Source organism: Sinohyriopsis cumingii, unplaced genomic scaffold, assembly GCF_028554795.1.
Source record: "Sinohyriopsis cumingii isolate HCF-2022 unplaced genomic scaffold, ASM2855479v2 utg003356l, whole genome shotgun sequence".
NCBI lineage: Eukaryota > Metazoa > Mollusca > Bivalvia > Unionida > Unionidae > Sinohyriopsis > Sinohyriopsis cumingii.
The window spans coordinates 124,062-139,329 of NW_028316466.1; the positions used below are offsets into that span (position 1 = coordinate 124,062).

Genomic DNA, 15,268 nt, shown 5'->3' on the forward strand with positions numbered 1-15,268 from the left:
GTCAGAAAAAGCTAATTTAATAACCTTGCTATTGCTGAAGAATATCAGTGAGCGTTTCAACAATGGGCAGTTGAAAGACAGAAATGGTCTATGGAAATTCGTTTCCCCCAATATAGCAATAATCCCTTCAAGATACCCTTGTTTTTTTCCGAACTGGATCACTTATCATATAGCAGAATTTCGACTAATGTTGCAAGTTTAGCACCATTTTTCAAAACATGATATACTAAACATGGTGACCAGTTCATATGGTAGAGGAAGAACCACGGAAACCCCCTTTAACAGCTACTGACCATCGGGAAGCTACTGACATGCATTATTTCTCAAATACCCATATTGGCCTTTCCCAACACTCGAAGGTACATGTAAAATGGCAGTCATGAGAGCCCCAGTCGTCAGTGGAAACAATATGCATCTGTTTTACATTATGAACCGCTCCGGTGGTCTTGTGGTTAGAGCGGCCGCCTCGGATGCGGGAGGTCGTGCGTTTGATCCCCGGCCGAGTCATACCAAAGACTTACAAAAATGGTACTAACAGCTGCTTTGCTTGGCGCTCAGCATTAAGAGGTTAGTGTTAGGACTAGTCGACCCGGTGTCAGGATAATGTGACAGGGTGGGACATCATGCTACATGTCTGCGGCATGATGCCCCCTTGCTAGACATCACTGTAAACTGCCACATTGCAGACATCGTAGCGATATGACTGGAAATTTGTTAAAGCTACGTTAAAAGTCCAAATCACATCACATATGATCACAGTGGCAGCCATCTTGAAATCTTGTTATTGTTACTACTCTAAATTGGAACGCCATATCAACACGGGGTTTCATCAGAATATTTTTTATAATATTTTGTTGGTTCTAAGGTAAATGATGCCGATCTGACATGCAATATGTCGACCATCTTGGCAAGAGTTCTTAAAGTGTTGACTTGTTACCAAATGAATGTAAAGGCAAATTTGTCTTCAATATGGCCACTACGATACCACTTTGAAAACAATATTATATGTTCTCCTTAAACATTGATTATATATCAACTTAGCCATTTAACCAGTTGTTGTCCTATTACATATAACTATTTGCTTTTTTAAATAAGAAAGTGTCATTCATACATTAAATATGGTTATCGTTATGGGAATCTTAGAAATTTCTTTTGTCTATTCCTCTAAATGCTGTGTCATACTTATATCCCGTTCTCACTAAAAGATCTCAAATGCATGTACTTGTTTCAAAATGAAAATTGTGTCAATCTGACATCCAGTATATTCACCAGATTAGCTAATTTAATAACCTTGCTATTGTTTAAAAATATTAGGGAACGTTTCAACATTGAGCATTTTAAATGCAGAAATGGTCTTGCCTTTAAATCGTGTAAATTCTTTTCACCGAGTAGAGCAATAGTCCGTTCGAGATTACCCTGTTTTTCTTGTGGTTTTACTTGTCATGTAGTGGGATTTTGAGTAATGTCGTCTAACTAGCCTTAAGAAGCAGCCTTCTTTAAATTTAGTAAACTGACCTTCGATTTCAAAATGACTTTCATAAAGTCTGTCTGAATATTTCTTTATGCTTCTCTTTCTAGTTAGTTTTTGTCAGAAGTGCTTTTAGTCAACTTTGACTGTGTGTTAACTATATGTGCATGAATTGATTTCAGTTTCAATAGCACAATGCTCACATGTGTCACCAGCATGGCATCTGACATAAAGGTGGAGGAACTCGGTGCACAGTTTGACAATCAGATGATGAAAAGCGAAATCACTTACGAGTACACCACCGATCCCACCATTATCAAAACTGACCCAAAAGTAGCTATTGTCAGGTAATTAGCATCATATTGTCCATTTTCCCTTCTTTCATTGCTCTCTTGCCGTCATGAACATCTTGAAAGAATTCCTATATTTAATGTCCACTGCTACCTGTTGAAAATATAAACACTTTACTGGGAGAATCTAAAACATAATTACCTCCCAGGGATGGGGATCGTAGTAGTTGTATGGGACGATGAGAAAATAACATTAGCCCATAATTGTATACTCTTGGTCGCAATCGGGAAAAGTGGAAGTCCTATGTTAGAAGTACACATTTTTTTTCATTGGAAGGTAATTCTGGGTACAAGGAAAAATTAAGATTTACTTTCCCCTAAACTGCCTTTGAAATTGAGATCAGATGGGTCACTCTGCAAACAAGGGAGAATACAATGTTAAAATTGTTGGTTTAGGTTTGTATACATGTTTATACATGGGTGAGGGAGTGGCTGTGGATACATTTACCAACACAAACACACAGCTTAGCCAACAAACACACCTTTTATAATGGAAGATGATTTTTTAGTTTTAGATCGGTAAAGAAAAAGACGAAAAAACAAATACTTAAACATAGACAAAGATACCTTTTTTAAACAATGATTGGTTAGGTTCACTGAAAAAATTATTATATCCATAATTATATCCCCAGTCATAGACTAACAACATATTAAACATGAACATATTTACAAGTTGCAAATGTTGAGGACTCAAACTCTAAGGCACTGTCACTTTACAATTAATAACATCATGTTTTCGATGTTAAAGAAGAGACTTAGCCATAATATTCACAAACCTATCTTTATATGTACTCATTGTTTCTAGACTTCTCACGACCAAAACAAGTTACTAAATGTTGTGATATCGAAGATTTCATTAATGAAGAAAATACAGAAAGTATTACCCACGTATCATGGAATCCAGTCTTTCTTCTTCTTTCCCCGTTCTTTTCCTGAACATGTTTATGAGCTCTGAAGGGACATCGACTTAACATTCTGTTTCATCATAGCTGTGTCACAGAAGAGGAATTGATGCCTTGGTTAGAAGTGAGCGAGCAAAATGTCTCATCCAGTTTCAAGCAAATACATTATTTCATATTCTCATGAAGGTTTGTTTTGTACAGTGGTTGTCCATGAGAACATAATGTCACTGTATCAAAACTGCATCATTTAAAGCATGCAATTCTCAAATCGCTATCAGTTTTAGGATGGGTGTTACAATACTAAAACCTGAATTAGCATACATTATAAACTATGTCCTAGTTATAGAACGGCTCCATGGTACACAGGATACATTTTACAATTCGCTTACGAAACGTTTCCATATATGTAGTTTCAACATGAAATTACCTGCAGAGACAAGTTTATACAAGATCAGGAGTACTAATTTCCTGATAGGAAAATAAGGATAATGTACAAATGCATGATACACATGTTATACGCTCCCACCTTCCTTGCAAGTAGCAATGACATAATTCACATTTATATGAATGGCTCCGAGTAAGGAACTGTTGTGTTTTCAATAATGTTTTACTTGACCACATCCGAGTTAACAAAAAATAAACTCTTTCTTTCATTAAATTCAACATGACCATTCGTGTGAATATCCTTCAACAGAGTGAAAGTAATGTATCCACTGTCCGGAATTACATTATTTTATTTATTAAATATATGTACTCCGGTTTCGCATTTTTGTGTGTGTACAACGATACCCGATGGCCATTTATGTATATTGTGTCATGCTTAAAAATAGTGAGATCGGTTCACCCCATGCCACACGTACGAATTGCTCTCAATTGGACGAACTGAATGCCTATAATGCATAGGCTATGTCTGTGTATAAATAGCTCACCGTACGAAAATCTCTTTACAATACGGATTGTCTTGACAGCCAGCAGTGTGCTTTAAAGACGTGCATATTTCAGTTGTAGAGGTATGTAAGTTTACTAATTTCTAGTCTATAAGTTATAACTACTGAATTACCAGGTTAACTTTTGTATGTTTGGTATGTAACTTTAGTGTACGCAGTATAATGCACCTATTTATATTCTTGTTTTCGACGTTGCAAGGGATTTATACTAGTAATTTAAAGCTACATTTTTAAGACTGTTTAATATAGTAGGATTCTTATTTTTGTGAACCTGTCATTTTGAAATAAGTGTGCTGATAATGTAATTTATATAACTTACCGTGTATAACGTCATTACGTTATTATGCTCGTGTCATGTATAGTACACAGTATTGGATATATTTTCAGCTGTCTAATGTCTGGGATGTTAGGAGTGTCTAATGTACATGGTATCCGGATGTTATAATGTCCGAAGTGTCCGGAGGGTCTAATGTCTGGAGTGTCCAAAATATCTAGGGTGTATAGAGTAACCAGAGTGACCCGATCGTTCCAAGTTATGTGATCCGGGTCGACGTGTTGCAAGCTGTAAAGCCAACCACAGAAATTAATCGTAGCAGCTGTGAAGCTGAACTGTAGCAGCCATGGAGCTGAAATAAAGTGTACTGATGACGGAGTGTATTCCTTACAAGTAATGTTAGTCGTGAGCTGATTTTGGGGTTCGTAAAACCCAGTGTATTTTTGCGGGACTGTAAAGATACGTTATATATATGTCCCTCTTTTAATCACCATAATTTCACTACCTGAGTAAACTGATTTTACTGCATGAGTAAAATTCGAAATCGCTTGCTACCTGAGTAAACTATATCCATCGTTTCATTGTCAAATCGTTGTGGACCATTCACCCCTTGTCTTTGTATTTGTTAAAATAATTTATTTGCATTTTTATCATTAAGTCTGTGCGTTCTTATGTTAATTAAATCCAATATTTAGATTATATATATATATATATATATATATATATATATATATATATATATATATATATATATATATATATATATATATATATATATATATATATATATATATATATATATATACACGCACATATACACGCACATATTCATAATTAATTGCTCATTCAAGTCATCCTTTATTAAACATTGTAGTTATATCATCGTCAAAAGTGTTCTGATGTGAATCCCACCCAGAATAAGAAACCAACCAAAACAACAAGAATCTGAATTATTTTGCTATCAGAAAATGCTTCTTAGGACGATGAGCATCTTTGGCACTCAATCAGTACAATTTTGCTAGCTTTCTCATGGACCAATCTGATCGTTTCAGTTATATGCAATTGTTTTGTTAATGCTGACTATTAAAATAATACCTCATAAGAATTATTATGGTATATGACTCCATTGGATGATTGGTTGGTAATACTAACCAGAATCATTTTGTCCAAGAGTTTGTGAAATTGTTTGTTCAGGACATCCACAATTAAATCGTTTTGATTGTAGCTATTCTTCAGAGCTTGAGTAGGATGAATGATTTGTACCACAACACCTTTCCAATCAACTCCATAATCCAGTATTATAGCTTGGGATGATTTTTGGTCGTAAAGCAGAAAAGAAACACATCGATATGAATGTCCGTCGGCAAAGTTCAATCAAATGAGCCCTTCATAGTATGATGATTTCGGTTTACGGTAAACCAACTGATGCTAAAAGAAAATGAATATCCAAATGTTTGAAAATATGGTTGCTGTTGTTGTGACTGGAATAATTGTTGTGTTGACCAGCGTTGGCAGCAAGGCTAACATTGTTGTTGTTGGTGCTTTTTCGGTCATTTGCGTTGTTGCTGTCACAATCCTCCACAAATATTTGGCCAAAAGAAACCACTAATATAGCGAAACCTTCTCTATATCACACCAACATAGATTGTTTGTTTAGTTCTTGAAGAGACGAATTATAAAGGCATGATACATTACTTTTAACACTCCACAGTTCTTGCCTTCCAATTTACGGACAGGGCGACCACGTCCACACAATACTACAGTGACATTAAGCACGTTGTGTTAAGTAAAGTATCTTGGTCAAAATTGCAGTTGGTGTTTCCTGTGCGAACCTAAAGTCCGGTTTGTATCAATTCTTTCTCTTAGGTGTATGTGTAGCTCCAAACAATCGATTAAACACCATCTTATCATGCTCATGGGTCTTTTTATTTCATTGTGTTTATGTCAAATGCAATGATGATACAATTGATTCTACGCTTTAACAAGTGTTGGTAACATGTAGATGTATTTAAGTGTGCGCTGATGTGTAAACTATTTCCAAATACATTCTTTCTATGTACTCAAACTTCTAAGACACTTAGTTTTGTTTCAATATATAAGTAGTGAAACGTTTAGTGTATTTCTATATTTCTTCTTAAAAGCTTCTTTTCAAAATTCGGTGCCTATTTCTGTTTACCTGATAAGGATGTTTAAATATCGTTCTAAAATTAGTTTCAAATCTCGCAATGTTTCTTAACATGTTTTAGAAGATAAGGGAAAAACTAAAGATAATTGAAAGTTGCGTTTAAAGCTGTCATTAACTCTCCGGTTGTTTTAGAAGTCAAATTATTATTATTACACGTCGATAATATAAAAGCAATATTTGTAATCACAGTTAGCCCCTGCCAAATTAGTGACATAAGATGAATCCGATTGTCATTGATGATCGATGGCAGTGTCTCTGGTCTCATTTCAAGGAAAATTTTATTGAAAGGGTTTGTGTAACGTGCACTTAATTATTCTTGTAATCTTTGTTCCACTCTTGCAAAACATACACTTCGAAGGATCGTTTTAGCAGCACGATACCATTGTTGAAGTCCGCAGTAACAAGACATCACAGCCGCTATATGCGGACTTGCAGGATGAACCAGTTTTTACCTCGAAAATTTACAAAAACCCTGGATGCGACCACCAAACCCACCCAAACCAGCACAACTCTTACCTTTGTTGGATTTGTCAGTGAATTATGGATGCTAAGAAGATTTCAGTAATTCCATTCCTAACCTAATTGTACAGTCACTGTTTATGTGACCCAATGCAGCGTTGCTTGAGGTGGGAGAGCGGGTTAGCATTTAAAAAGGGAATCCAACTTTCTTCCTTAGAGGAATACTCGCGGATTATGTAAGATGGTCAGCATACCCTCCTACTATGAGCAGTTCTCGTAATGAGAATTTGATCTAGGAATGTATTTGAAGCAGAAAGCAAATTTATCATTAAATTATGTTTTTTATTGCGCAGCAATAACACTAGCGACAACTGGTGGTAGCAAGGTAGATAATTGGCAAGAGTCATTAACATAGACTGAAAAAACGAATCATTGTCTTTTCAAAACTCCTGGGTTCGAGAGGTAAGAAGCTGATATAGATAAAGTTAATGTGATCATATTAGTTTTTTTTGAGAAACATAATTAGCTTAAGAATTTGCTTTCCTAACCGTTGTTTCGGAATCTTGAACAAACATACCACTCCTTCTAAACAAAGAAACAACATTCGCACACGTTATCGATGATTTATTTGGGTGTTTGTAAAAGATTTGTTGAAGACTCGAAGGATTCCATTATGTCTGTACTGCCAAGATATCACAATATTTATCTAACAGAGGAGATAATAAAGATGTGTCTTCGGAGGTTTAGGAGAGTGGTTGTGTGCACTTCTTAGTGACATTGTTTGCCTCAAAAGCATGACACTAAAGCGAATCATTTATTACATTATTGTTCATGCTCGAATTAATAGCCATTGAGTTTCAACACATCGTATACCTTCATTTGTGGCCGCTCTCGACGATGGATTTGAAACGGATTACGTGCAGTAAATTTGGAACACTTGTTCCTGTGCTTTGTATATTTTGAGAGACAAGCAGCAGTCGACGAAGCAGTAGAAGAACGCATCGTTGCTGAAATATAAGCTCATTTGGAAGTTTGTTTCCATTTTGTCATCAAATTATGAAACACGGATCTTAAATCAGGTTTGACAGGAATCATCGTGAATGGCGAAAAGTAGAAGTGGATCTAACTGGAAGAGGTACCATTACCGAACGGATTGTTTTTTGTGGGATATATCTATTAAAGCGACAGGATCTCACTTTCTTGGAAGATGTTTTCTACTTTTCATTTTTCTTCTTAGGACTTTTCGTTTTCTTATGTAAACTTGTTGCTCCACCAGTCAGATACTATTCCATCATCTTTGCATGGACGATCTCCAACAAACGAAACAGATTCGCCTTGACTTTGTCGATGTCATGTGTATGTCAATTGCATTGTAGATTGATGACAAAGATAAAACTCCTCGGATCTGTGATAACCTAACACCTCGTCAATCACTTTCAGATCGGACGATAATGGTACTGAAAATTCTGAGATTACCATCAAAGTCACATGAAATATTTTTAATCTGATACTAATATTGTTGTTTTTAAGAACAGTAATCAAACAATCATGTTTGTGTTTGAGTGTACAAGAATTAAGACAATAAACATTTAAAGATTTTGCTTTCATATGTAAGCCATATTTCAAAATTCTTTGTAAGTCACTTTGTGCATCTCTCTGTGTAAACATTATCTCCGTGTGCTACTACACAGCACACACGCATCAACAAGTTTTAAAATAGGCAAGAACAATATAAGACGATGAAGACGAATTCATGCCAGTAAAGACATTCTAAAAAGGACAGAATGTGAAAGAAAAAAGAAGAAAATGGATCTTTGCTATGTGTTACGAAATGTCACTGTGATACTAATTCAGCAAGAATGTACCCAAGTAAGAAACGTGCCTCCGTGTCTCAAATTGTTTTGATAGTATGGATGCGATATTTACACACTATCATACATATACACACCACATAATCATTGGAAGAGATTTAAAATCTACTTGATTTTGCAATCACTGAATTGTTGTACTCCTCATGTTGCTGCCTATAATGCTGTGTCGGTAATGGTTGTAACTGCTGCTGCTGGCAACTCGGTGACCGAGAAGTCTATGTAGCGATGGAATGATTAGGAATCTTGGTATGTAAAAGTTCCATTACTTTTAGGTTGTGTTACATATGTGTAGTACATTTGTCACAGATATTTAAACTTCTTCAAAATTTATTGTAACAAACTTACCATTCAATTTTGAATCCCTTCCTTTTCTTCACAGTACAATGTTTTCCTATGTTCTTGTCATTGCCGTCCTCTTTCCTTTTCTAGCTCTTGTTGAATAAACGTTTATTCTGCTTCTTTCTATTTTTGCAACAAATGCTCAAATGCTTTCATCTATTTCTTTCTTCAATTATCCATCAGTGATTATTATTAAAGAAGGTGCTGACGTTCATAGAACAGTAGCAGACAAACATTGTTGCGGAGATGACAGAAGATCAGCCAAAGCAAAATTGTAATCATCCAATTCTAGAACAAGAACAATGTTTGCAAGCGCATTGGTTATCATAGTCAACGTACTATCGCTCCAAATATCTGAGCTTTTAACAGCAGGCACACCCAATAGATTGTCTTCTTGTACAGCCAATGATTTGTACATGAACTATTCCAATATTCAACAAGGGTAAACTGTATGAAACCTGGTGTACTTATTTAATGAAAGCGACCTCACATATCAGTTCTCTTTTGAACGGCAGATCCCACGCTCTGACTAAATTTAACACGTGTTATGATTGTTGGAATATTTCAATACCTTTCGATCCGGTCTCAGGACCCATCATTCTTTCTCTCTATTATTCCTCTATGATATGACCTGTTTTCAAGGCAACTGTAACAAGCTGTGGGTAAAACTAATCCCATCAATCATATTTCCGACACGCATTTTAACCCATACTATGTAGCCCATGTGAAGGAATGACGGACCATCACCAGAATATCGGACATGACCAATTTTAGCAAAAGAGTCAAAGCGGAAAATCAGGAATGTCTGAAGAGAATATTGTGGCATGGACTGGCAGTGCAAATAAGTTTGGAAAGTAGAACAGTGAAGATGTGTGGTATGTGTTGATCCTCTTATTTTGTTACCAAACGACAATGACCCTTACCAGTTATCAAACCCCAATGGCCCTATGTAAGTTGACACAGATCACAAGCAATGAGGGATATTAATCATATTCCGAAACGTTGTGTTTTATGTATTGTGTATATTTTGCTATGTGTTTGTTTTGTATATCTTTGCCTTTCAGAAAACCTAACACTTTCAATCCATTACCCTTACCATTTTACGTGTATGTGTTGTGTGCAATTGTTGAGCAGTGTCTATAAACACTTTCTACCAGTGTGTGTGATCCACTGAAGTATAATGTTTGAGTGTGTGTTTATATTTCATCACCTTCTTTTAAATCTTACCACTCTTATGTGACTCTGTATTTGTATGTATGTCATGATAGCGTTTGGGTATAAACAATCCAACCATTTTTGTTGAATTAAAGTTTGTATGTTTTTACTGTCATACAAACTGTGTTTTTGTATAGTACGGTGTGTGATTGTAGATGGATAATAGGGAGTGTATCTGAATTGTAACAAAAATGGGGGTATTGGGTTGTAGGGTGTGTGTTTTTGTATCGAAATCAAATCGCAAATGTTTGTATAGTATAATTGGTGTGTTGCCTTCTAATCATAAATAAGTTGCTCGATAACAGGTATATGGGTTGGGTTGTCAAAATGTGTGCAGGATTGTAGCTGACAATTTTAACATTGCAATTTACCCTTGTCTTTAGAATCACCCATCAGACCGCAGTTTCTAGAGCAACCTAGGGACTATATAAATTCTATGAAACTTTTATGTCCCAAAATGTCCAATCGGACTCACAATTTCGGGATGCAACATAAATCCCATGTTAAATTCCCTGTCTAATGCGTGACCCATGAAACACAATTTATGGAACAAGATCAGTCCTATTTTAAATTCACCTTATCCCGAGAGTGACCCACCCATGTAAACGTATGGACAATTTTAACAAAAGAAATTCCCTTGTCCCCAGAGTGATCTGCAATGTAAACCTATTGGCTAATATCAAATTTCCCATTGTCTCTCGACATCCCTATACTGCTACTCATCTTGAACTGTATTTCGGATATTTTACATTACATATAAATGCGATTACATCAACTATTGCAACAGAAAACCACACATTTATTCCCCATCGAGCGGTCTAATTACATACTGAATTGAAAAGTTCTTTATTAACAAGTTATTAGTTTGAAAATATGTAACATTTATTTTTAGCTTTGAAGTGATGTTTTTTCTTTATTTTTTTATTTTATTTGATAGCATGTGTCTAATATATCAGCGATATAAAATAAATACTACCTCATTGTTAGCGTTAACATCAAGGAAGTTATGTCACATACTAGAAAATATCATATAATTATACTGAAGGTATTTATTAATCAGGGATGTAATCATCATTAAATATAAACAGGTGTATATAAACATTGAAAAATATTTAGTCTAGCAACATTCATTCCAGCACATATAAATGTGCAAAGAGGTTTTGATGAATTTTGCAGACTAATATTCTGCTAAAATAATCATCGATTTTTATTGCTATATTTGGACAATAAAGATTACCAGTTAAAGAGTGTGTGTATATTACAGTGGCGGGATTCTGATTGATGTGACAGGTAAAATGCTGGACATAATTCAGGAGCCCAAAATGGTTATCTGGCATGGTGACAAGAAATATGAAGGGGTAAGTTGTATTGATGAACCAGTCTAGAGTATAAAATGATGACATAAAAGATTATATGATAACCTGTTGACTGTACTCCGTCATGTCACATACTACAATTTGTTAGCACACATTTGTTATCGCTAATCCTAAACTACACGAGCACATAACTTAGCCTCAAATTCGTCGTGTTCTTAAGCACAAACGGTAGTGCTGAGACATGTATAATGGCCACAGAGGCCATTTGTGAACTGTTATTATTACTACCAATGATTGGATTATCATTTCAACACAGGGTCTGTATAAAAATCTTTAGGATCTCTGAATGGTTCTGGTTGAATATTCTGTCCAATACACTATATAAAATCGTATTGTTGCTGAAAAGAATATCATATCATCATGAGATATTCCCCGATTCTTATAACTTTAGTTTGTTTTAAATGAAAATGGTGCTGTCAGGACATCAAATATGTGCAATTTCGAATGTCTTATTTTCATTACTGCACATGAATGGACGGTCACTTTGACATGAGATTTTGCAAAATGAATTTGTTTGATGTCAGATTGGGACAAAATGAAAACAATGCCAATTTGAAATGCAATATGTCCACCCCATCATCCAACGTAGAAATTATGTTGATGCTACTCATACTGAACAAAAATTATATTGAGATGGTTTTATTTTCTGGAAGAGGTATGTTCAACATAGTAGCCATCTTGAAAAATCTTTTATCACAATTGAAAGTGGAACTGGGTACCAAGAATACATGTTGTAGTGCGTTATAACACGATAATTTGGAACGTACCGTGACACGTACCATTGTATACATCAATTATATTAAGGTCCAACAATTCAATGTTATCAGGCAGGGGCATGACATTTTCTGTTCAGTTTCCGTTATTCAACATCTGCACAAAGTATCTTGCTCTGATTTATAGCAAACGAACACCATGCTATGTTAATAATACGATAGCAAACAAACACCATGTTATATCCATTATATTATAGCAAGCAAACACCATGCTATATCCATTATGTTATATTGCGACAAAAGTATGAAACATCTTGAGACTAAGGAACATAACATATTTCAGCTCAATAGATAATCACAATGCCAGTCCACCCCGGTATTTCAATGTGAGTAGCATATGGTATATGAGTTTGATATATGTATGTTGATTGTTGTATAAGTTGCAATCTAAGGTTGTAACTAAAGTGGGGTGATTAAGCTATCACTGTAGTTAATACCGGGAAAGACATCATCCTGACATTAGGGAGCCTATTGTTACATATTTTTGATTTAATTTATATTTTATTTGTATTTTATTTGATTTGCTTTTGATTTAGGAATCGTTTTATTTTTTTACATGTCAGTATAATGTAATTTTGTTTGCTAGGAATTTGATATTTTCCATAGAATTCAGTTTGTCCTGAGTTTTATTTAGATACGTAATACTAGAAACAATTGTTTATATTTTTTATTTAGTTCCTGGCTTTGATTGATGGTCAAGTAAACGATATTTTTTGAGGATAAAACTGACTGGTTCTTATCAAGGACATACAGGATTTGTACATGTAAACAAGATCACGTCATCATGTAATTCGCAATATTTTTCGCAATTAGGCTTTTACGAAATTGCGAAATGCTTAGTAGTAATAGTGTTGTTTAGAGAAAGAGAGATTTCAGGGTCCTGGTCCTGGAAACACTTGATGTCAGTTGTTTGATTCTGTTGTGACCAGAAATGAACTTTTTAATTTTGAGTTCTTAGTTAATTAATTAGTTTCTCTGGAAATATTATTGTATTCATACATAAATTTTGAACAAGGATAATTATTGAAAATTCTGTTTGGATCTCCAAGACCGGAAGATAAATTATTGTGCTTGTACAAAGAACTGTGGACGTCAAAACAGTACAGGCTACAGCATACGTCATCGCCTTCCATGTTGGATTCTTCGTCGAGACTCGAACTTGGAATCATTAGAACATTTCAATGTTATAACATCAAAAATTTTATTGGTGGTTTATTCTTGTATAAATTATTGATTTGATTCTGGAAACCGTAAGGTATTATGTTTTTTCATTTTTACAGTATTTTCCAAGGAAATAAATTATTTGTTATATTTTATCAATGCTTGTTATTATAACTCTTTCTTGGGTTACTGTTTACTCGGACCTAAAAATGTAACGTCAGACTATTTATAAGAATACGAAATAAGTAATTTGATATGATCAACTTTATGAAGAACTGAGGGCACCCGTGAATTGTGGGAGAATTTTAAATGTATTGAGCGAAGAGATCATAGCAACTGAACATAATATATCAGATCAGGTGAAAGTAAATAAATAATATAACCAACGTTTTAAGGCAGTTAAATAAAGCAGTTAATTTGTTGTCAGTCGTTAAAATAGCAATACAGGTGAATGGTGCCCTACGCCAACTCTTTTGACCACAATGCCATTGACAACATCAGGACCGCCACTCGAATTTACATCAGCAAAAACATTTAAAGGATAGTCTTATTTCAAAGTGTTTTCAGTGTAAGCAGCTTTATTTTAACGTGTTTATTTTCCATGCTTAAATAATTCAATCTAATTTATTAGAACCTTAAAATATACTACTATCGATTGTGTAAAGGGAATGTTGTGTAGTTTAGGCATGGTGTCATTGAATCCGGAAACCTTTATGGGAGAGATAGACGGAATGTAGCATTTTCTGTCTTCGATAATGGTTCTTACTCTGTATTCTAGCCTTAATACTATTTTTACTAGGAAATCTTACGATATTGGTGAACATACACCTCTTTATTTAGTGAAGATTGTATACCAAGTCTTTCATCTGTATTTATTTCCGTCGGCTTGAATATATTTCAAATGTTATCTTTGTGGTAAAAAGGAAATTTCAAGTGATCATAACTTTCATGACGTAGGCAAAATGGTTGCACGGTCATACGAATCTAAACAACTGTTTCTTTAATAGCAGTGTTACCAGATGGCGAACAGAAATCGTGGGACCAGTTAACACCTTACAACTTTAGTTATATAATGTTGTATCATCTGACAGCCGTTTTCATGTTTGGCACTATTGGTTCAATAAATATAACCCCACCTCCATACAATGCAGGAATGCCTCCATTCGTTTCATAAGGTTGATAATTTGCCTATCGTGTTTTGCACAGTTCTCAATATTGTTTTATCATGGGTGTTGATTATATGTGTGCTTCTTTACATTTTCTGTTGCAGCGTTGTTCCATTTTACCTTACTGTAGCCATGCTTATCTTTGCTTCACTTAAACGTTAATTTCATTTTGCGCTTGCTTGTTTTATTTGTGTTTTTTTTTTTTTGTTGATTTTGACATTTGTATGTTTCGTTTGTGCATCCTTTGTTTTACATGAGTATTGATTTTTTTATTGTAGATTCTGTTTTTTCGTTTGGCGTTATCATTGTTTTATTTGCTTTCTATATTTGCCTGTTTCTTCTGTACATCGTTTGTTTTTGATAGGTTATTATCGATTCATTGTCTGAATGTTAATTGGTTTTATTTATGATAAGACATAATTGTTTAATATCAGTGTTTTAACGTATTTGGTTTGAATTTTATACTTTCGGCGGATATTGCCTTTCATACCACAGTGATGGCATACATGATACATGTCAAACATGTGATTAAAGTAAATAATAAATGTAATTATATTTGTAATAGTCCAGATAATTAGTAGCAGGAAAACCGTGTTGTATAAAAAGTTACTTTTTTGAACTAATGAGTCAATAATGATGAAAACACACTATTAATATCGTTATAATCATGACAAGATTGCTCATCAATATCGATACATTCTATACAAACAAAGAATATAAACACGCCGGTACAGTGAAAAAGTACCACGATTCGTACCAACGGAATGCTATATCACAGTAAA

General features: G+C 34.6%; 1 protein-coding gene across 1 annotated transcript in view; it reads left to right on the plus strand.

Annotated features, from left to right (window-relative positions):
- Positions 1–15,268, plus strand: part of LOC149769644 (hepatocyte growth factor receptor-like) — a 167,868-nt gene that overhangs the window by 114,415 nt on the left and 38,185 nt on the right. The window contains exons 16-17 of the mRNA XM_089949788.1: positions 1,651–1,815; positions 11,275–11,368. Coding sequence (XP_089805914.1) covers positions 1,651–1,815; positions 11,275–11,368 — 259 coding nt within the window. The remainder of the gene's footprint in view (positions 1–1,650; positions 1,816–11,274; positions 11,369–15,268) is intronic.